Source organism: Crassostrea angulata, chromosome 5 (assembly GCF_025612915.1).
Source record: "Crassostrea angulata isolate pt1a10 chromosome 5, ASM2561291v2, whole genome shotgun sequence".
In the NCBI taxonomy this organism is placed as follows: domain Eukaryota; kingdom Metazoa; phylum Mollusca; class Bivalvia; order Ostreida; family Ostreidae; genus Magallana; species Magallana angulata.
This window is the reverse complement of record NC_069115.1, coordinates 37,315,746-37,339,922: the sequence shown is the minus strand read 5'-3', so window position 1 is coordinate 37,339,922 and position 24,177 is coordinate 37,315,746. Positions and strand designations below refer to the sequence as shown.

Genomic DNA, 24,177 nt, shown 5'->3' with positions numbered 1-24,177 from the left:
TATGTCAATTGTTTATGTTCCTGGTTACTATAAGAAAAATATTGCATTCATCACTTTCCAACTGAAAAATACTATTCTATTTCATTTTAGCGAGGGTATCATTTGTGAGCTTGCTCACACTACAACTAGTTTTATTTTATACGTTATATATTTTTTTTTCACGGAAGTACATATTTCTTCCATTTAAGAACACCTTAACCTAAAAAAAAACACCAAATAACCTCCCTGGATTCGTTTTTTTTCTCGTCTGAATGTTTTTCTTTGAAAATAAAATAGAGGCATGTATTCATGTTTCTCAGATTTGACTATTAAGACAAAGTAAAGAAAATCCAAAAATCAAATATATATTAAGATTTAGCTTGACGTTAAATTAAGAAAACTTAAGTGTGGATATCCTAAACTACTAAACTCATTATTATTTTCCACATTTATTTATACATATTAAATATAAGAGACCTGAGCAGACGAAAAGCATTATTATTTTGATGACTAAATAATTATATTGTACATTAACACAACAGATTCTTAATGTTTTTAAATGCATTAATTAAAAAACCCCACATAATTAAAAACAAACAAACTTAAACTTGTATAAACTGTTTATCGCCATTATCAGGATAGTTATTGACATAGACGTTTATTTAAGAAGGAGTCTTCTCGTTATCAAACATACTTCTTATAATAAGAAATTCATGAAATTTTGACACAGTGAAACGGATCATATTACCAAATGATTTTATCCGTTTAATCAAATTTGACCTTTTTGTTTTTGCATAAAGGTCAGGTCATGGTCACTACCTTTTTCCTCAACGTAAAGGATGATAAAAATAAGTGTAGCTCGTTGTAGTTCTGTAGTCATTTTTTAAAAAAGATGGGTGAATGAGGCGTGTAAAATGCCCATATGAGGAATAATTAGATACTGCAAAATTAAAATATCATTAAATATAATAATTTTTTTAAAACAATAATTAAAAACAATGCATATTTAACGTAACATCGGTTTGTAACCCTTAAATATTTTTAATATTTGAAATAGGTTGGTTTAAACTGGCGTATGCGTGTCAAAACCTCCAAATAGGATCATTTTATGACTTCAATGCCTTATCATTTTATGACTCAAATGCCTTTTCGTTAATAGAAAGGGTCTGAGCTCCATATTTTTGTCATAGTCTTAATGCGATTAAATGGAATTTACACCGATTTTAATCAACAAAAATGTGGAGCTGACCCACTAGACTTCAAAAATTTCATTTTGTACCCCAACAATTGAACGTATTAGAAAAATAATACAAGTCTGTAAATTCGTTGCCAACGTCTCATATAGCATTTAAACCACGCACTTTGTTGTGAATGAAATGGCACAGTGGTTAGAGCACCAGACATTACGTAACTTTATGGTACTTGGTTTTTTATGTTGTGGGTTCGACACCACCAAAACTTATTTTTTTATCGTTTTTTTTTAATTTTTCAAACTGAATATAGTTAGAAATCACCCTTTTGTAAACTTGTATCATAACATATCAAATAGATTTAATTGAAAAAAATGTTAAATTTGAAATTGTATTTTACGACTTAACCAAATGGGCAGCTGAACCGTCTCATTTCCCCATCTCCTTTGAAGATTCTATTCTTCAATGAAATGACAGAATATCAGAATGTCTATCAGCTTATACTACGAAATTGGAATAAATATTTATCCTTAAATTGCTATCGCTTAGTCCGCATTTCCTCTAATTTTCTTAAATTTAATTTTGAAGAAAGAACAAGATAGGATAAGGGCCATTTATGGCCCCCTCAGCAAATATGTTCATTTTACTACCATGCATAGTATTGACCTCAGTAATCAACATGATAGGATTTTTTTCTTGGTAACCCTTCAGGATAGTTGCCTAGCAACGAAACAAACGTGACCATGGTTTCGGTCTAAATTAAGAAAAAAAAACCTCTTCATGCAATTGGGAAATTTTAAGTTACTGTTATTTGATTAGCATAAGTTTATTTAATTTAAGTACCAACATGAATTAATGCATTAAATGCATAAAATTATTTACTCAGCGTTTCCATGGCAACCATGGATTTCCTTAGTAACCAACTAAATAACTTCTATTTCAAGTCCGATTGCATTATGAGAAGTATAGAAGTTAATTAAAAACTTTTAAAAGCTTTTAAATAAATAATGTAACATATTTTTATTTTACATTAATGTTAATGACATTGTGTTTCCTGTTACAAAAAAAAACAACATTCCATAGCAACCATATGAATATAGATAGATCTGCAAATGTATAAGGTTGTTTGCGCTTAACATAGCATTGACCTTAGTTCTCGACATCTTAGAGGATTTTCTTGGTAACCATTTGATATACATATACATGTAGAATCATGCAATTCAAAAGATATGAGTGAGGGTTCTGTTATTAAATAGATAAAGGAAACACCTTGTCCTTTTACTTATATGGTAGTTACAATAAATTACGTATTTATCATCCTTCTTTTTAAAACTTTTAAAACCATCCATAACATTAACACATCAAAAGAAAAACGTAATTTAAATTCAGAAATTCATTTATTCAATGACTTTTTTCGGTAACCAATTAAATAATATTTCTAGCCCAAATACAAACAGCATGCACAAGTAAAAAAGGTACATAGTATTTAACATTGCAGTTATTTTTCTCCTTATTTTTTCTACATATTGAAATGTGCATGTTTCCTAGCTACACATTCCAGAATATATGTGTTCACAGAGAGAGAAGATAATGTACAAAATAGTATTATCTATTATATTTCAAATCCAATGATTGATACCTGTACATGTAACAAAGAATGTTACATATCTCCCTAAAGTATTAACAAACATGAATGAAACACATGTAAAAATTAGTATCGTTCATTATACTTCACATATAATGGCTTAAGCAAGCACACATAACATATAGTATTCATATTAAAGTAATGGTTTCAAGAAATCATATTATAGTCAACAACATTGTGATTGTACATGTACACATGTTGTATACACACCAAAGAATTCTTCACAACAGGCTACATGTAAATTAAATAATCAACAGAATTTATCGTACTATCAACAGAATGTATGGTACAGTCATGTACACTAGCAAATACATATAACAATTACATGTACATATGTGCACAGTAATAATGCTTCATTATCTGAAAGAAAAAAATCAACTTTGAACAACACACTTTTAAAAATATATGCTATATACATACTGTAAACTAACATTTATTCGCGACGACTTTATTTCGCAAGCCTAATCCACGTATGTTTTGTTATTACATTCATACGCCAAAGACTGGTTCATGGTGAGATATATTCGAGATGACAAAGCCCTTGCAAAAATTTCTATTTTTTTATGCATCCAATAATAAGATATTTCTGATTTTTATGTATTATGAAACCTTTATATGAAGACATAAATTGACAGAAAAGCTGATATATTGACCGTTTAATTAGAGAGAAATACTTATTTTAGTGATGTTTTCACAAAAATCAATGTATAGAATGGGCGCTTTAAAAGCTTTTAAAAATGTAATTTGATAGACAAATCATATTTTAAAAACATATTCTGAAACCCATGTATCACATCATTAATTCACATTAATGTTATTGTTTTTAAAATGCTCAAACAGACTCATAAATCTACAACAATTCTGAGTTGCGAAACATGTGATATTTTTCTACGCCAATATTACGCCAAAAATATAGTCCTTGTTAGATTCTAAACATTGATTACTTTTTCTATGCCAGGTTGTATGGTAGTAAAAATGAAAGAAAATATACTATTTCAATTTCCTTTCATCTTGAATTAATGAACAATTAATCAAATGTACGTTTGACAACTCGAAAACCAGAAAATACTCCTTCCTTAAATACAAATGTGCATTCTTTGAGAGTAGAAATGTGTTTGAAGTCATTTTAACATTCGGATAAATTTTACTTTTTGCAACCCACTGGCACAATATAATATATCTTTTGGTTAAATATAAACAGTTTTCATCACCACGCAAAAATGCCATACCATCGGAGGTGGATGTAGGGAGCGAGATTCCTCTTTGAGCTTTTTTTCTTGTATACATACAAAATGAACGTCAGATGGCACCTACACTATAGTATATAGAATTTTTTAAAAGAATGATATTAAGAGTTTATATTGTTTGAGAAACTGACGTAGGACTAAGATATATTATAAAATGTGCCTAGGGCACGTCAAAATTTCAAAACAGTTTCATGATCTTACCTGCACGTTTGAAACCCTTAATATCAAATTACAAAAAGTAATATTTTCAGTATCGTATTTTGTTTTTTTTTTCAGTGGGGCAGTCCGTTTTAGTATTATGCATGTATTACATGTATACGCCGAAAAAATAGAAATATGGTTTCCGGAAGATCAATCAATCAGGTATTGTCAAGAATATAACTTGTTTATGTCTGTGTTAACATATTTTTGGGGAGAGGGGGCATTATCATTGAAATCACTTTTAAACAACAATGACATGATGTTTTACTGCTCATCTCTACGGCATCGTGATTTAAATTGAGCATGAATGCAAGCAATCGTTTTTACTTATGAAATTAAATATTCCATAATGGATATTGTTAAGAAATATCAATTCGAAATCTTTATTATTTTAGTCATATCTTATTTTTCAATTTAGCTCATCATCTTTATACCTCATTTTTCATTTTATTATTTGTTCTCGACCATCGTCCTTAACATTTGATAATTTTAAGGAAGTACACAAAGGATCAGCCAAATATTTCCTGTAATTTAATTTTTCTGAATTTTAAATATGTTTTATGAATCAAACATGTAAATAATTCAAATTTAAAAAAAAACTTTTCTCACAATTTTGGCTAACAACGCCACCAACATACCATTTGAAATTCGTTTCAGAAAAGTAACTCAAACTGAAATAGCAATTTTTAGAGTCAGGTTTTAAGATTTTGAACATATTTCAAATGAATAACACACAATAAAATAACCCAAATCTGGATTTACCTATTGCTTTGAAAGACAAAAACTGTAAATTGTCATTATTTGATTTCATTTTAGGGGGTGGGGGTTCTCATATCTTATTATCTAAATCATACTCAAGTGACCGTTATGAACTTGTTTCTTAATATTGTCAAGGTAGTTAATAACATTTGTCGTAAAGCTTATTTTAAAAGTTATTAATAGATTTTTTTCTCATCTGATGGTGAATATGAATTTAAGTCCCCCCTCCTGCAATTAACCTATTTAATTTGTTTAAATGTCGATTTTGTTATTTTGTAGAATATGGGAAAAGATAGTTCAAACTTATGAAAATACAGTTGGTCCGTAGAGAATTTCGGAATAGCTGACTATTAAGTGAAACAGGTTAATTACAAGATCAGACCAAAAACACACGGCGGATGTGACCGGTCTGCAGAGGATGCTTACTCTTCCATGGCCCCTGATCCTACCTCTAAATTTTGAAGAAGCTCGTGTTTTTTTGCTCCTGTTTTGTATTTTTCCTTTGGAAGTTTGATTTAGAACACTATTCGTTATCGCCACATTTCATTGACAAATTTAAATGATGTTGTGGAGAATATATCTATGCATCAATGAAATGTCAAATTCACTGATATACATGTGTTTGTGCCTTTATGAAGCGTTACCAAGAGAATGTGTTCCGTTATCGCCACATTTCAATGACAAATTTAAATGATGTTATGGAGAATATATCTATGCATCAATGAAATGTCAAATTCACTGATATACATGTGTTTGTGCCTTTATGAAACGTTACCAAGAGAATGTGTACCTTTAAATGTATCAAGAATATACAAAGAAATGTTTAACCAATTAATTTTTTTAGAAATGTAGAAATGTAGGACTTACCTATCTTAATATCTAATATTCGAATAGAATTTAACTTTTAACATCCTCTTAAACCTCTGTCAGACCGGAGCTGCGCCCTCACGGCGATCCCGCTGCGTCCTTTAATAATGTAAAACGCCAAGGTAAACGCAGTAGAGTCTCCTACAGCGCCATAACAACGCACCGGCATTTTCGTCCGTCGCGGTGGGATCGCCTTGAACATTTTAGGACGCCAGCGACGGCACGCACTTTGAACATGCACAAAGTACGCGCTGTGGCTCTCCGTTCTGATAAACACGCCGTAGAAGCGTAGTGAGGTCGCCGTGACAGCGCCGTAAGATCTCCAACAGCGCCACGAGAGCTCCGTCGGTGCGCTTAAGGAACGCAGCTAATCGCAGTGTATACGCAGTGATAAGTCAATTGCACTTGCACGGAGACCTCGTGGAGTCCTTTGGGATCTCACTGCGTCCCTATCGCGCTCACTGCGCATCCACAGCGTTTGAAAAAGTTGTTTTTTTGTTTGGCTGCGTTCACACGGCGACCCAAAAGAGCTGTTGCTGCGTTCATCGCGCTCTCGCGCCCTTTCTTCTGCGTGTATACCGCGCTCCCACGGCGTTTCTAGTGCCATGTCATGAAGACCACGAAAACTCGAACAATGGCTATTGTACAATAGAAAGCGATGTAATAATTATCAAACTGGATGTAGATGACTATGTAAAAAGTAGCAATTGCTAATATTGCAAGACCTATCAATGGACGTAGATGGAATTCATGCCATTTGGTTCTGATGTTTTCACATCTTTTCTATGCTTTCTAACAACTAATAGAGGATCTTTTTTGTAGACCTGACTACTAAGAGTTTTGTCCTAGTCCTTCACAAATTGTTATTTTTCAATTACAATGTACGTTTTCATAAAATCAAAAACAATTTTTTAATAATTTAATTACCAGTTGTAAGTTCGTGTCTGTTCCCCATACAATTATACAAATTGATATTAACATACCAAGAGGATAAGAACGTCTTGTGCACGCAATCAGCGCGCAGAGCACGCCGTGGACGCGCGATTAAAACTCCTAGCACGTCATGAGCACTCGGCGGAGATCGCAGTTAATCGCCAAGTAGAACTCCGTGGAAACGCAGTTACACGCCGTGGGGGCTCCGTAAGAACGCCTCGGTCGCCGTTAGGAGGCCGTGGCATCTCTACTTGTAAAATTTGCAAATAAAACTACATTTTTCTGAAATTTCCTTGCGATCCATACGGCGATTCCATTTATTTTACAACGTCGTGGGGACGCAGCTTGGTCTGACAGGGCCTTTATTTACTTTCTATAATCTATACTTCAGTTCTTTACAAACACTTCTAAAACACTTGTTAATGAATTTGAGTTTGATGAGCTCATAGTGCATAATTTCCTCTTTATGTATGAATGTTAAGGGAATTAAATTATTAATAAAAGCAGGAAAATGTAATTTATTTTTATTTCTCCGATGACATGTTGTTTATTTCCTGGAACAGAAAAACACTTCACTTGAATAAAAACCACAATGTTATTAAATTGACATTAGTATAATATGGAGAAAGGGAAATGGACTGCTTTTTATAAAATAATTTTGATTTTCATAGTTTGTCTTTTATCCCAAGGAATAAGTAAGAATTTATGCGAAAGGTAAAGTTGTACTTAATTGCAGAAATCCTTGTTTAACACGTTTGTTTTATCGTTTCTTTTAGCACATGTTAAATTCATTTTGGTTTTTGAATGTGTGATTCAGTTACTACTTTTAAATGATTTACATTAACTGAAAGGTATTTCTATGAGCCGCTGACTTAAATTTCAAAGAGAGCATGCATAATGTTAAGATCATTAGAAAATTATTCTACTTATAATCAGTATTTCTTCTTTCTTTTTTTTTTTTTTTTTTTTTTTTTTTTTAGATATTTAAATTTCAGTTTTAATTAAAAAGAAATGATCATTTGGTCTTATGAAGCCCCTAATTATGTAAGATTCATGTATACCATTTCTGAACTATGGTGGCTATGAGAACATGCAATATATATTTGCTGACAGTCAAAAATAATCAGATACGAATTTTAAAAATTTAAGATACTATTATAAGCTGCCTACATGTGACTTCCAGCATGTCTGATCCAACTGATTTTTTTAACATGCCAAAAACAATGCAAACACAAAAGATAAACATGTTGACATGCAGCTTATCTATGTTGACATCCGAGGAAAACATTTTAAAACACGAATCATTTATGTCGACTATCATGCATCTTATTCATTTTAACATGCATAAATAGGATGCATGTCAACATGTTTTATCTCGCATGTCAACTTAAATATGTTACTTTGTAACATAAATTAGCTGCATGTTAACATAAATGCAAGGCATGTCGATATGAATGTGGCGCATTTCAACATAAATAGGTTGCAAGTCGTCATAAATAGGTTGCATGTCGTCATACAAAAGTTGAATCTTGCAAGCTAGGTACACATACTATTATTTGTACGATATATTCTTACCAAACTTACGCAAATTAAGATGCTGGTGGTTATATTTATTACAAACGTCTAGGGAAATCAATAATCATTAAAACAATACTTCCTAAACACATTATTAGTAAGTAAAAACATACACAACCACCCACAAAGGCACGAGAGTTTGTTTGCGTCAAAGTTACACATGTGCTTCAAAATCATGTTTGAGCCTTTACACTCCTGCCGAAACAACTGGCATCAAAAATTCAAGTGACCTCGTATTTCTACAAAAGTGGTAAATCGGGCATTATACACGTTTTTCATTTCATAAAAAATACAGCCCCTATTACTAATGGAAAACCCCTATTAGCAACGAAGGAGAAGTCGGCAATTGTTCTGGCTCAGTTATGTTTTGACGTGAACTTTTGAAAACATTCTGTTGCGAAATTTGTTATAAGTCATATGTTGGTGATACCTAATTTTATTTTATTTACCTGTTTACGAATTCTTATCGCTCTACGTTTTCATTATTCATCATTTCATTATATATATATATATATATATATATATATATATATATATATATATATATATATATATATATATATATATATATATCGTGATTTCTGTCTTTGATACGCAGGGGCATGCTCTTCATATGAGCAGTTTCTATGGCGATGCAAGCTACTGACAAACAATGATAAAACAGGAGTATAAATAGTCTCGTTTTAAGTCATCTTTTCGTAAGTTCTATGGTAGATACAACGACATTGTCAGCAAAAACAATCTCCCACTTGGTCGCATGCTGACCGACGTTTTTGTCACTAAATGTAAGACCAGAATTAATCACCTAATTGTCTACGGACGTTTCCGTTTTTTTCCCGATTACGAGGAGGTCCGTGTTGCTCTGCTTTGACTTTGTCTTTCGTTTTATGGATTTTTGAGATGTTTGACGGTTTCTTATTAACATTTTTTGGACAGATTTGATATAACCAATAAGAACTTCGGTGACATCAATGACATCGTATACATAGACTGACCTCGTTTATTGTTGTAGACGGTGTGCTCTGGTAATGGAGATTGTGTATGTGGTCGCTGCCAGTGTCGATCTGGTTTTCGGGGAGAAGTTTGCGACAAGTGCACTGTGAGTGTCAATGATTTATCAGATTCGACGAGTATAGGTTTCATGCACCTGTAAAACATAAGTTAATCAAACTTAATAATTTTTTATTTAAAACCATTTGTTCAATAGTGCATTTTGTAATCAAACAAACATTAATTGTATCTATAAGCTTATACGGTTATTACTTTCACTTTTCCAGAGTTGTCCTGGTATTTGCCAAAACAACAAGGATTGTGCCGAGTGTGTGGCCTTTGGAAGTGGTATCTATAATCCTACCGAATGTACACAGCTGTGTACCAATGTAAAAACAGCGCCTATTTTGGAACGGGAAAGTAAGTAAAAGCAAATCAACTATAAAACAAGTAAATACGTGAAGACTTTTCTTGATAAATTTTATATAATATTGATATGCCCGTGTTATTGAATCTAATAAATAAACTCCACCAGTACTAGTTATCAAGAACATATAAATGTCATTCATATCAATTCAATCCCAGAATCAATATAATTTGAAATTTCATTTACATTTATTTTTCAAAAGTTTTTCCTGGTCAACATACCAATATCACCATAAAATCCTGCATCATAGAAGACGACCAGAAATGTTTCATCAGTTTCAATGTTTGTAAGTATCACAAAGCTTTAAACATTTCAATGTTTGTAAGTATCACAAAGCTTTAAACATTTCAATGTTTGTAAGTATCACAAAGCTTTAAACATTTCAATGTTTGTAAGTATCACAAAGCTTTAAACATTTCAATGTTTGTAAGTATCACACAGCTTTGAACATTTCAATGTTTGTAAGTATCACAAAGCTTTGAACATTTCAATGTTTGTAAGTATCACAAAGCTTTAAACATTTTCAATGTAAAAACCAATGAAGTATTTTTAATCTTCATTAAAACATGTTGTGCTACAAGATTCCCAGTTTAATAATGTACCTAATGTATATTTAATTACTTTTCATTTTAATTTAATGCTTATACATAGTGGTTTTCTTGTGTATCACCAGTTGGTTGTCATTATTTGAATGTAAAGTTGTCAATATAATTACCACGATGATTAGGATATAATTTACAAATAAGGAAAACTCGACTTTGCTTGTTAACGTGCTACTGGTTTGGTAAAAGAAATGAGTTGTTTTTCATAAGCATACTTTTTCTAAGTCACAATGGCATACAGTATTAATCTTTTGTTAATTAAAAACAAACCTTTTCTTCAGCCTAAACTAATGAAGACTGAATTTATTAATAAGGAATAAATGAAAAAGCTACCAAGTTTATGATAATTTACCATCATGATGTTTACTCCTTCTTATAAAATGCTACATTGTTAAGTTAGCTGCTAAAAGTATTAATGATAGTTTAAACTAAACAATTTTTAACGGACGACAAGGACACGTTCAAAATTAAAGAGATAACTACTAATTTACACGAACTACAAGTAACGTTTGTCTATAAAACTACATGTACAATTCAAAAAGATTTGTTGAATATTATTTCAAGTAGAGAAAAAAGGTCATCATTTTACACCAAATGAGACTTGTATAAGTTTTCATATCATTATCATTAGAAACATTATGGCAGTGATAGTGTTGTGGAATGTCATTAATTGTTGAATTGTTTGTATCCTTATTTAGATCTGGTAACAATAGTTTCATGGATTGTTATTTCTTTTACAGACGATAGTGACAGCAGCCAGGAAGTTGTAGTTAAAGACACAAAGCGTAAGTTCTGGTTGACCTTCTAGCTTAATATAATCAAATAATTATATTTTGCCAAACAATCAAATAACATACAATCTCAAATCATAAAAAATATTGTTATATTCAGTAGTATATTCTCACTATATAACTCTATATAGACAAATAGTCAATAACTGTAATATTAGCTCGTCCGAAAAATATTGACCGGTCAATATTTTTTTGATATTGACCGGCTAGGAATAATATCTAGAGAACATTCCCTCTATTTCAAATAATCGCCTTTGATTTGTTGATTCGTAAACGATGACGTAAATAACTCTTCGCGACTCCAAAACAAGGTGACGTCATAATAGACAGTCAGTCAAGGCAAGTAAACAACGGACGCGCAATGCGACGGTTTGCTATCATAACGGATATAAGGCTTTGCGAATTATTGTGAAGTAAAATCAGGTAGAACATCTGTATTTTCATTCTTCCGGTCGGCGGAATATCAACAGTGACCGTTTGATGCTGAGGATATTTTGGAAATGAACTTTGCACAAATTTAAATTCGTGAATTCTTTGTTGAGCTGAGAAAATTACGGCGATCTGTTTTCAATTACTTTCTTAAAGTTTGGTTTGTTTCTTCATATAACAAAACAAATGTTGACTGTGTTTTCGGGCAACATTGATTATATTAGCCCCCTTGGGAGGAAAATATTGCCCTCCGCTTCGCGTCGGGCAATATTTCGTCCCTCGGGGGCTAATATAATCAATGTTGCCCTCAACCCCAGTCAATATTTGTATATTATAAAACATTATTGGAAAAAGACAGCTTATATCCGTTTAATCGTTCGTTGAATCGTCAAGATTTATTCACTTAGTCATCTAGCAATGTATTTCTTTTAACAATACATGTATAAAGCACTATATATTCAATCAATTATCAAATGATGCTTATAGGCTGTCCAGCCGGTTCTCCGGATCCGTTAACGATAGGACTAAGTATTTCCGGAGCGATATTTCTCCTAGGACTGTTGTTGTTATTGATCTGGAAGTTGCTGACTATGTTGTACGATAACATGGAATATTCCAGATTTGAGTCTGAAATCCAAAATCCTGTTTGGGAGAGAGTAAGTTAACAATCATATTACTTACTTGTTTCGGTAAATTATGCTTTAAAATATCAATACAATGTTAGTAACAGTTAAAAGTATATTATGGTCATGAAAAAAATCTTTTCAGATATATTTGAGTTTGGTAGGGTTGTTTTTACTATAGTTTACAATTAACTCTATTGATTTCACTGTAAAATATCATGCTTATCAACCCGTCGGTAATTAATGTAGATGGTTACACAAAGAATTCATATACGTGTACTTTCACTGTGAATTAATGTACCTATTCAAATTAAATTATCAATATTTTTGTTGAAGTCAAAGAATCCAATTTACGAAGGATGTGTCACCACAGTAGAAAATCCGATGCGCGAAGAGCATTGTAATGAAGAGCTGATGAATTAAGGATAAAAAAGGCTTTATATTCTTTGTGTACATGTATTTAATTAATACAGATACATTTGTATAATGTATTGAAATTTCACCATGTTTGAATTGTTGTGATTTACTTTGATGAATTATCAAACAGTGTTTTTCCATTTTTTGAAAAAAAAAGTTGGTCAGTAATATTATTGCTTCTGTTTTAACAAGGGAAAGGTCCTATTTTGTCTGAAAACTCATGTGTGTTGGCTATGAAGAAAGATTAATATAAAGTTAAGCATAAATATGTTATAACTTATTGATTTTGTTCTGCATTACAATTAAATGTGACCCCTTTTTAACAGGTCGGGTACACTACCTTATATGGATAGCATTATTTAACATGTGACAGTATTTTTGGCAAACAGATTCTCCAATCCAGTGAATGAGTTGCAATGCATGACGGTCTATAACGTGTTTACGATTCAACAAACGCACGTGGTATTTGTCTGTTTTATACACAATATTTAATTGCTTGCCGGAATGTTTGTACGTCTTGATTTTTACTTTAGAAGGTAAAAAATTAAAGATTACGTACCATTAACTTTGTTCCATGCTCACATTAAAAAGTACTGTTGTTTTAGTTGATTAATTGTTGCTTCAAAAATGATCAGTATCAAACGACTGACAAACATACGCATACAAGTACAAACATATTTTGATAAGAAAAAAAACATCACATGTATGTATTGGTGACTTTATCATTGTGCACTAGAAATAAATACAGGTAACTGTACATTTTTTAACATACGTGAATACTAGTAGCCACGGTAGTAGAAATGCACAAATATACAAACGCAGAAGCACAAGCTATATGCAGCATAAAGTATTTTGTCCGTTAAGCATTCTGATGAATGTCCCTGAAGAAAATATCAACGCGTGGTTCTACTAATGTTGTCCCAAATATGGGGTATCACGTGAAAAAAAAAACCAGAACTCACTGCTTTTAATTCAATAGGACGTACCTCTCTTTTGAACATTGACAAGGGGGTATTTAAATAGGTTGATATAAGTCCTCATATGCAATATTTTTTAAATGTGAGCATAGAAATTGAAGTTCAGACATAATTGTCCATATTACTTTCATAAATTCTGAAAAATCATTCAAAATGAGTTTCCAAAGGACAATCCAAAATGGTATATATTTTCAATACGCTTTGTATATACTGAAACTTGTAGTAGCCCACAATGCCTTGCAACTCATTCACCTGATTGGTTTGTCGATAAAAGTAAACAGGTGCCTAATTTAGTATGCAAATTTATGCCGACGTCACAAAATATAGTGGTCTCGGCCTGTTTAAATATGCTTGACTATTAGATACAAAATATTTGGCGTGAACCCTGTCTTGATAACAGTAATTCAATACTCGCTTCCTGGGTTCACTTCCGGAGGGTAATCGTGTGAAAAAATCAAGACATGTAAATTCGAATAGGCAATTGTGTTTGTCTATGAGCATGCAGTTCTGATCATGGAACCTTTAATAACTCGGAGATGAACTCTCCGAGATTTGATTCTATTCCTTAGTATGATGCATACCATTCATATAAAGTGAATTGAGGTCAAATGCTTCAACAATTTGTCATTTTCACTCGTGACGGTGGTTTAAGCTTGGTTTAATTTTCGTTTCATTTTGCTTTTTTAACTCTGAGAACGATTGCCTGTATTCAGTATTCTTGTATTTGGAATTATAGGTATCGAACCAAACATAGACTTTGGTAAATCAAGCAGTTGATTGTTTACCTGCAAAAATGATAAAATCGAATGCATTAATAACGTACTAAAGGACAATTCATTGAATTTGTAATTAGGTATGATCTCTGAGCAATCCTGAGGATCGCAATGGTGATTGATTCAATGTGATTTATTAAAATGATTAGCATATTCTCGAGTCTATTTAGTAAAAACAGACATTACTTTTGTTGATTGAGAGATGTAGGTATATAGGCCTATATTGCATGTATTCTATAAATGAATTGTGCTCTTTGTAATTAAGTGCATTTTTACTCTTTTTTTACGAACAATATTTGGGTGTCAACAAGGACCAAACAAGGGGGCGACTTGGTTGAATTAAACGCCTTTTGATCGGTAACTTCACCGGAATGTCTTCGAAAGAGAATTTGAAGTCGTCATGTATTCTGAGTTCATGACCCAAAGACAATAAATTGATGATTATGTAATTGAAAAGACGTTTTCACAGCCTCAGTATATCCCTGTTGTGATTCATCACCCGCGACTGCTCTTTAATATCTTTAGAGGTAATAAATACATTAAATAAATTGATTTTAAAAAATTACAACCGATATTTATTACATTTTGTGTTAATATTACAATTAGTGAGAAACTTGTAATTAGTTGATAACCGTGCCAAAGACAAGGGGCGGCATTGGTCAAAATATGCCTTGTTTCAAATATGCACAAGACTGAACTAATAAAGATTAAATCAACAACTTTTAGACGAGATCACGGAACGAACTTTATCTATCGATCCACTGTTTCTATGCGTTAAAAAAACAATTGTAATGCACAGTAAGGGAACGGAAGCGTACAATTTTGGGTATCGCTGTTCGCCGAAGCGAATAAACAAATAGAAGAAGTAGCTCTGCAAACAGTCGAAGATTTTAACAAATGAACTGATAAACGGATGTAAAAAAAAAACTTCCGTAACAATTCAATTCGTTATAGTAATAAACTGGCACAAGTATAAATTTTTTTTTTTCCTTTTGCAACATGATTTTCAATGAACATTTTGACAAATTTCCATCAAGAGAGCTTGATGGTTCCTCCATTTGGGGACTATAATCTACGTGAAAAGAATAACTCTGTTTTGAGATATATAGGAAAATATTCAAACTCATAGGCTTTATAATTTGGATTTTTTGTAGTAAACTATAGTTTATGTTCAAAACTATTATGTTTATGACGTTGAGTGAATCTAATGTTTAATATAATGACCGCCAAGTTTCCTTCAATATTGGCTAGCTCTGATGATTAATCCAATGATAATATTAATGCTCCTCATTCATACAATGTGTTAATTTTGATTTATGTGAACGTGAAAAAATTCTAGATGGAATTATTTCACAGGTAAATGCATGCATGTGCATATTGTGTAATAAGTTTATGAACGAATTACAATGGTATTCTAAAAATGCGGATACTTTACAAAGGCGTTGCGTAACAATATCAAGGGTTTAAGAATAATGACATTGCCTGCTATTTTAAGCGAAAACAGGAAGATATGTATAAATTATAATCTGATATCAATAAGCCATCACAAATTCTTTGAAGGATACAGGTTTACGTGTTGATAAATAGTGTAACATGCTTAAAAAATAAAACAATTAATTATCATCAATAAGGATTTTCCTAAACCTTGTTAAAAATCAAAAAATATACCTTATAAAACATTACTGGCCGGTAAATGTAAACATAGTTGGCTTATGTGACTAATCATGACACAGTGTCATAAAACAATCTTTGCCGTGTAATTTACAGTTTGGACAACTATTTTGTGCTTGCCTGTGTTATTTTGAAATGTGTTTAAGACTAGAACAATACCAAGCAGGGCATTCACAAAGGCATAGCGTTTCAGTATTAAGGGTTTGTGGCAACGCACTTTGAAAAAGTTTGGGACCAAATCAACGCACTTTGATTTTTTTTCAAAGTGCGTTATATCTGGGACCAAGTCACCCACTTTGAAAAAAACAGTTTGAAGTGCGTTAAGAAGGTACATCGACATCTTTATTATCGAGACTCTTAACGCACTTTAAAAAAATATGTATAAATCACAAATTTTCCAATTGAATTTCTAATTTGCTGATAGTATGATGATTTGTAAACACTAGTGAATCTAATTTACCGTATTTGAAAACGGGATGGGGGTGAGATACAGGCCAATTATATATCTATATATTATATATCTTTGGTTCATGAACTCAGAATACAGTATATCATTTAATTGATTAGGGGAAGAAGGTCTCCTATCCCTCATTTTTCCTTCCCAAACATTTGATTTTCAGTATCATTTAAGATGGGAAAAACAGATATGCTCTGTTGTAAATTAAGTAAAGGCAGTGATATTGAAAAAAAAACGAGCTTGTAAAACAATAATATCTCCACTGATATGTTAAAGAATATATTAATGTTTCAACATTAAACCTCTTTTCATATTCTAATCAAATAAATAACTTCAATACAAAACGAATTTCATAATCAAATATTAAATTATTTATAAACATAAAAAAGCATTAGGATGCGTTTTTTTTTCTCCCACTGATCTTCCAAAATATATTGTTTTTTATAAACATAACTAACGTGTCCTTTCTGCACATCATGTTTGTTTAAAAACACATGCAATAAGCCTGTTACAATATATTATACATTGATCTCCAGTATTAATATACATAAATCTTACTCGTTCTTGCATAGCCCAATATACCAGATAATAAGTAAATTTACTGTATACTAAAAAAAAAATGCAGTTACTTAGCGATGAAGTTCATTTCATATTTGGATAATTCAAATCTCCCAATGAACGAAAAGGAAAAAAATTCTCATCTAGAAACTGTTTATCAAGTTAGCTGAGAATGCAATTGGTTCTTTTTTTAAATAAATCACATTAAGCTAAACAAGGATAAAACAATCATTTAGTCTATATAAAAGTATCAATTATTTTAACTTTACCCTGAACATTTTTTTTTTCAAAGTGCGTTAATGTTGTAACAAGGGTTCAAGATAAATTATAGTGCCTGTTATGTTAAGAGGTATCAAGGGTTCAAGATTAATTATAGTACCTTCTATTTTAAGAGGAAACAGGAAGAGATGTTTAGATTGTAATCTGATATCAAAAAGCCCTTTCAATTTCTTGGAAGAATAAATGTAGATAAAATTCGTTATATAGTTTAAGATTTGAAATATTTTATTATCTCCAAAGTTTTTATCCAAACTTTGTTAAAGGTCATAAAATGTTCCTTATGAAGTATAATTGAATGATAAATATAATAAAAACAGTTTTTGGTATTTTGAAGGAGGAGGACAAAAATATGATAACGGCGTTGAATATAAAAGAACCCTTAATATTAACTTCCTCTACCTTAAAAAACGCTGAAAAACGAATACATTTACAAAACAAGGAAATTTACATTGAGATTGCAAGTTAGATACATGTAAGGGATCTTCTCGAAGAAAAAACAGTCATCAATATCCATAACAGTTGGCACGGTTTAGTTCATCAGACCTGATACATATATATATCACAAATCTTGACTTTAATACTTATGATCTTTCAAAGAGATTACAAATCAGAGATAAAGTTGTTGTTATTGTTTAGTTTGCGAATGAGAGCAAGAAGAAAAAAAACCACGCTTCTATTAGTTATGTACAATGAAGTCTTTATTATGTTACTTATGGGAGGAACGGCTACGGACCAAAAAAATGAATACATATAAACCGTTTATACTGTAATTGGATCTGTCCTCAAATTGTCACAATATTTTATCCGTATGAAGTAATGCGTCTGGTAAGTAAACATGATAATCCGATTGCGAATAATGCATACAGAACTTTATCTCATTCTGTTTTAAAAATCGAACATTTTACAACAATATAAGTTTTATAGCCATCGATTATAAGCCGCTTTAACGGTGAGATACGGAAGTAAGACGCAAAATAAAGTCCGTATTGGATTATTCAAACACTCATGTGCTATCAGTTTATTTTACGTGTGGCATTCAAAATGAAAGTACCGACATGGGGACGCCTAATTTTCATATGCTGCTCAAGTAAGATTTGCTTTGTTATGCAGTTGAAGTCATTTCAAATTAATCAATTTTAATTTTTTTTTTTTTTTTTTTGGAAATCCTATTTTGAAAGATTTAAGCAACAATCCGTTAATCTGACGCATTATAAGAAAGCTTAACAAGTTACAAATTTCTAATGAACTCCAACAAAGAGGTTATGAGTTTAAGCAAAGACGCAATTATCTTCGTAATTTTGTTTTTTTTTTTTATGAATTTTGCCCACTTCGTTATTTATCCTGAAAGTTGTATTTGATAAGTTTAAAAACTTGGTCAGAAACAATTGTTAAACCTACTTCGAGTGTAAATTACTTCGGTCTAGCCTTAGGACGGATCACTCCGATTTGTTGAACAACTTTCAATCATCATCATTTTCACGCAAATGAGTAGGAGGAGCATTTATAGGTGGGTATTAATTGATATAGCGTGCTTTAAAAAGTCTTTATTTTTTAAATAATTTCATCCATATTTTGTTTCTAAATGTACATATTATACGATATATTTAACGATCTGAGGAGTGGCCTACGTTTATACTAGATATGTAACCATACCGACTCATCTATATCAAGTTAATGAAAAATATAAACAATGCATTGCTTTCGTTTGATATTCATGTTGGATGTAAAAGATGCGACAGTACAATGGTCGTCATCACCGAAACAAGCATGAATTATCAAAGAAAGAATTTAATGTTTATCTTTACACCTTTCATCAACAAATTAATAAATTTATCTTAGAAGTAAGTTAAGTGAACTAAACCCGTAATTTTTAATGTGCATGATTACATAAAAAAAAACGAAATAGCCAAGTCTTCAAGTATGGGAATTTGAGCCTGTCATCATCTTTATTCCGTGCAGTCCGTGATTTGTTTTAAGTTCCTAACGATTTCGACTCTATTCCGTAAGAAATGCAAAACAAAGTGGTTGTTAATAAATATCAAATGTATCATATTTGGTATCATGGTCAGTATTCATGAAAGATTTATCTCTTAAAGTTGAATATTAGATGTAAGTATAAGGAAATCATCTAAAGTTTGATTCACGTATTTAAATAGCATGATCATTCGAATTGTGCTTTTTAAAGTGCACTTGCTATTTTTCACAGGTTTTGTTATACTTTCAATTCAATGAAATGTAATTTTTTTTGCTCTCGTTTATTGTTCACCGTATACTTAAAACACAGTTATTTCACTTCGTTATACGTCTATCCATGTTTTCCCCATTTGTGTATTACCTTAATTCAGTGTCTCCTCATATTTCCTCAAAACGCTATCTTAAAATGATGTTTAAAGATCTTATCAATGTCACGTTATAACACACGGAGGTTAAAGAAAGTTGAATACTGATTATTGTTCTATCGTCTGTGAGAGGAACCTTAGATGTATTCAAAACTGGGCAGGTGTTGGTATCGGCAAAGGACTCGTCTTCACTTGTTTGCTTCTTGCGCTTGAAGCGTCTAGAGCGCCGTTTTTTTAGCAGAAGGGCGAGATGACAACGTATTAGACCTAGTTCTGTTTGTTGCCGGAACACCATCCCGAAGGAACTTCCTTTTTTGGGTATTGTTGAGGTCATTAGATAGGGTTGTACATTTTAATACAAGTGGCCACAAATGGGAAGACACGACAGTATTGGTTATTGACCATAATCCTAATTGGACAGACGCGGAGAGGAAAGGCAAGGAAAAGTTTTGGATGCACAGACTCAAATCATTCAGACCTGATGGCATGAACAAACAAATGGACTTCACTAAAATGAACGTCTCATAGCCATACATCACCTGATACCCACATAGTAATTTCATCAAATCTGTCAACTGCGCCTCTTTCATTTATTAGTTCCTTTACTACCTTTTATTTGTAAATCATTCTTTTCTTAATTTTATTTATCTATTTATTTTCTATTTAATTTTATCTCTTTCTAATCAAAAATTCGAGTCTATATCATAAGTGCCGTACGAGTTAACAACGGTGGTTCAAATTTTCATTTATTAACTCGGACATCAATTTTAATTAGCTAATTAACTTAATCAGGCGTAAAGTTGGCAGTCGATTGATTACTTTAGAGCGATCGGCGACAGTATGAACACCATCTTTAAGAATGTGAACAAATGATGTGTATAATGTAGCTGGGTTTTTTTTTTTTTTATAGTTTCTTAAGTAGTTTAGTAGTAGCTTTAGATTTGTTTTCTTTGTTTTTTACTTATGTAATTTATTTTTTGATCCTGAAGAAGGGACGGGTAGTCCCGAAAATTTGACAATTTCTATTGTTCGTTTCGTTAGCCATTTTTAGTGCGTTATATATTCAGTTTACTGGCTTAGTATCTATATATTAGATCCGACAATTTAAAGATGCCTATTGTTGTTGATTCTATTCAGTGCTTTATATATATATATATATATATATATATATATATATATATATATATATATATATATATATATATATATATATATAAGAGACAGTACCAGACGTGTTCAAACAACAAAATAATTGGAACAGTACAAGTTGACAGTGGTAGTAGCAAGCCTGATCTGATCTACAAGCAATGTTAGTTGTAATAATTATTCGGCATGGTTGCAGACTGAACTTAAAGGGGATTACAATAAAAACAAATACATTGTAAGGTACTATTCAATGGAGGAGTTGAGAGCAGGCAATCTTTCTAAGCATGGTTTGGCTTGTAATATTTCTGTGTTAGTTTTCTAAAACAGAGTAATGCCTGTTAAAATGTGTTCCTTTTACGTGTTGTTAACTACTTCCTGTCAAAGTATATATTTTAATTATTAAAATTCAATTGACTATAATAATCATTCAAAATTTTTACTGTACTACAAGCTGGTAGTGTTGGTTCTATATAGTAACTCAGATATATTGCTTAGAACAATTCAGCTAAGTAACTAATCTTATTTTTAAGAAAATAAGTTATTTAAACATGTAAAAGGCAATTAATACTAGACTATTCTACCCATTTATTTGACGTTGCTTTAACACTGACATAGCTGATTTTGTAGCGAAAATGGATTCGTGTGTTGTGATGGTTACTACAAGGAGGAAAACACAGGGGAATGTATAAGTAAGTGTTAAGGCTCTCCGGTCCTTAGTCTCAGAGTACTTTTTTTAATAATAAAAATGTTATTTACCCTTCAAAATTTATAAATAATGGAATAAAATAAATAAAACGATTTTTTTATTATATCCATGCATTTTACGAAGTTATTGCAATTTTGGTCATAATGAATACTGTGGTTTTATTAATATTCAAGGGTATCAATTTTCGTGGATATAGTAAAAATCACAGTTTCAAGGATACGTAAATTCGTGGCCAATGGCCCCATCAATACAAAATGTTAACAGAAATTACATTTCAATGAACATTTAATTTCATGGATCAATTTAAAAACGAAATCCACGAAAATTGGTATTCAACGAATATTGATGAAACCACAGTATAATGGAATAAATAACGCATACAAGCTGAGATGAAATTAGAAAAAATAGTGTATCGGTGCAACGGTGGCGCGAAGTCCTTTACCTTTAGGTAGTAGGTCTCCGTGGAGTCACTAAGCCAAGCAGTTTATTGAATGGATTTGAGTAATATTAACACTTCAGACTAATTAAATTTTGTCTACATAAAAGGCAGATATATGGTATGACCCCCCCCCCCCCCGGATAATTTAGAGTTATCGAACGTATCTAAGGTTTGGAGATCCTTAAAGCTATATGAAAATCGATTCACACGTTTACTTTATTCTTTGACTTATTGTTTTTAAAAATTATAGTTAATCAAAGTACTGATTGTACTGAAAAGCGGTAGCCTAGCTTGGGTCAAAAGGAAAGTTACTTTGTGCAAGCTTAAATAGAAAGAATCGATTTGATTTTTTTTTATTTCAGCTTCTGTTTATGCACCTTATTTCCTCATCACTGTGTGGCAGCCCTAGCAATAATGTACGTAAGCCCCGCACCTTAGATTCACAATAGCCATGGGTATTTTATATTCATAATCGCCCGTGCAACGTTTGCGTTAACCCCTTAAACTGGTTCCCTAACAAATGTTAATGATGTATTATAATAGTTCTGTTGATTTTTGATTTGATTCCTTTAAATATTTTAAAGTCATTAATTAAATCATGTTCAAAATGACTTGTAAAGCCCCTTTTACAAGTGGCGCACGACCACTTTACACCACTTTGCGATCGAAATTTTTGAGCTTCGCAGGAGTTCTCGCATACGTTGCACGAGCCCTCGCTTACGTTTCACGAGCTCTCGCAATCGTTGCATACGTTTTACTGGTCGCATCAAGTCTCCTCTAAATAGTGGACATGCACACTATTCAGACGCGACCAAACGCGATCCAAATTATCGCAGTGTAACGCAAGAACATTAGTACGAATGTTTAACAACGTTCTGTGTACTCGCAAGAGTGATACATGATTTATAAAGATTTCAAAACAGAATTTACAATATACATTAATTGCATGATGGTGAGGGAAATATATGTACGAAGATCTGTTCCCTAAAAGAAAAATCATATTTCCCAAGGGCTTCGCCCGAGGAAAATTTGTTTTTTTCTGGGGAATAAATCTTCATATTCCCTGAACATTAATGCAATAAACGTTTTATTATACCAAGCAACATATGATTACACAAAATACGTTGATTTCCTATAATGTTTGACTTTTCAATAATCGCAACATTAACGTCGTGATTGTTTGATTTCCTATGTAGCTGTCTCATTTTTCTTTCATAAATCATAGATAGTTAAGAAAGTTCTGAGATATAAAGAGAATCATAATGATTAAATATTTTTGATTTAATCATATTTGTCTACATCGTATGCTCATATTGGCTTTTTCATTTCTGTGACATTGCCCTGTCTAGACCAATCGGGTATAATAGAATAATCATATTGAGGGGTAATAATAAATGCTGCTGCATATCTGTATCTTTTTGGGCGGCATTTTCCTTGCTTTCAACTATGTCTACTGAATATGGGCGGTGTATATACACCCTCTGACTCGCACGATCATTCGCACCATGGAACGCATTATCGCACGTCCAATCACATTGGCGCACGTTTGATCGTCCGATCACCTAGTCTCTCGCTCGTTCCTATCGTTTTATCTTTCAACAGTTGCTTTCATTGTACATGAGTCGCATACAGACGCAAAATATATCGCAAGATCCAATGCGTTTACATCGCACAACGCTCGCTTAGATCGTGCGAAATTCGTATGAATACTTTTTTGATATGCGATTATTTCGGTAACAATTAACGATTCATATCTAATTTTTTCGGTTGCACGAATATTTGGTCGCTTCTGCTCATGCACCAATTGTGAAAGGGGCTTTATGAACATGAGTGATCTTTGAAATGAAAGAAAATAGAGTGTAGTCGTTACCCCATACTTCTACAAGACAATGTGTAATGATTTGTAGAATAAGAAAAATTAAGCTCATTTTAAAACAAATTAAGTCAAAACGTACTGTTGTAATTTACTTAAAAATGCACTGTTCAAAAAGCGTACGTATACAGTGTACACGTTTTTGGAAGAATAATTTAAAAAAAGTTATTTTCAAAAGGACTGGAGATCAAAACTAAAATTTTGCAGACGGAAACTCTGCATGGGACAGACAAATTTATGTAAAAGAAAAATATCATAAGTGCAAATCATTGATAAATTCAGCT

At 31.9% G+C, this 24,177-nt stretch overlaps 1 protein-coding gene across 1 annotated transcript; it reads left to right on the top strand.

Moving 5' to 3' along the window:
• The first annotated feature begins 7,526 nt into the window (after positions 1–7,526).
• LOC128185398 (integrin beta-1-A-like) lies at positions 7,527–12,915 on the top strand. Its single transcript, XM_052855000.1, has 7 exons — positions 7,527–7,535; positions 9,409–9,495; positions 9,674–9,806; positions 10,016–10,099; positions 11,156–11,200; positions 12,122–12,291; positions 12,595–12,915. The coding sequence occupies exons 1-7, from the start codon at positions 7,527–7,529 to the stop codon at positions 12,679–12,681; spliced, it is 615 nt and encodes a 204-aa protein (XP_052710960.1). The 3' UTR covers positions 12,682–12,915.
• Positions 12,916–24,177: the final 11,262 nt, after the last annotated feature.

Bases quoted from the DNA above. Each gene is read 5' to 3' on its own strand.
- LOC128185398 (XM_052855000.1), top strand. The intron at 11,201-12,121 runs GTAAGTTCTGGT...TGATGCTTATAG, and splicing joins TGTAGTTAAAGACACAAAGC to GCTGTCCAGCCGGTTCTCCG. The intron at 12,292-12,594 runs GTAAGTTAACAA...TTTTTGTTGAAG, and splicing joins AAAATCCTGTTTGGGAGAGA to TCAAAGAATCCAATTTACGA.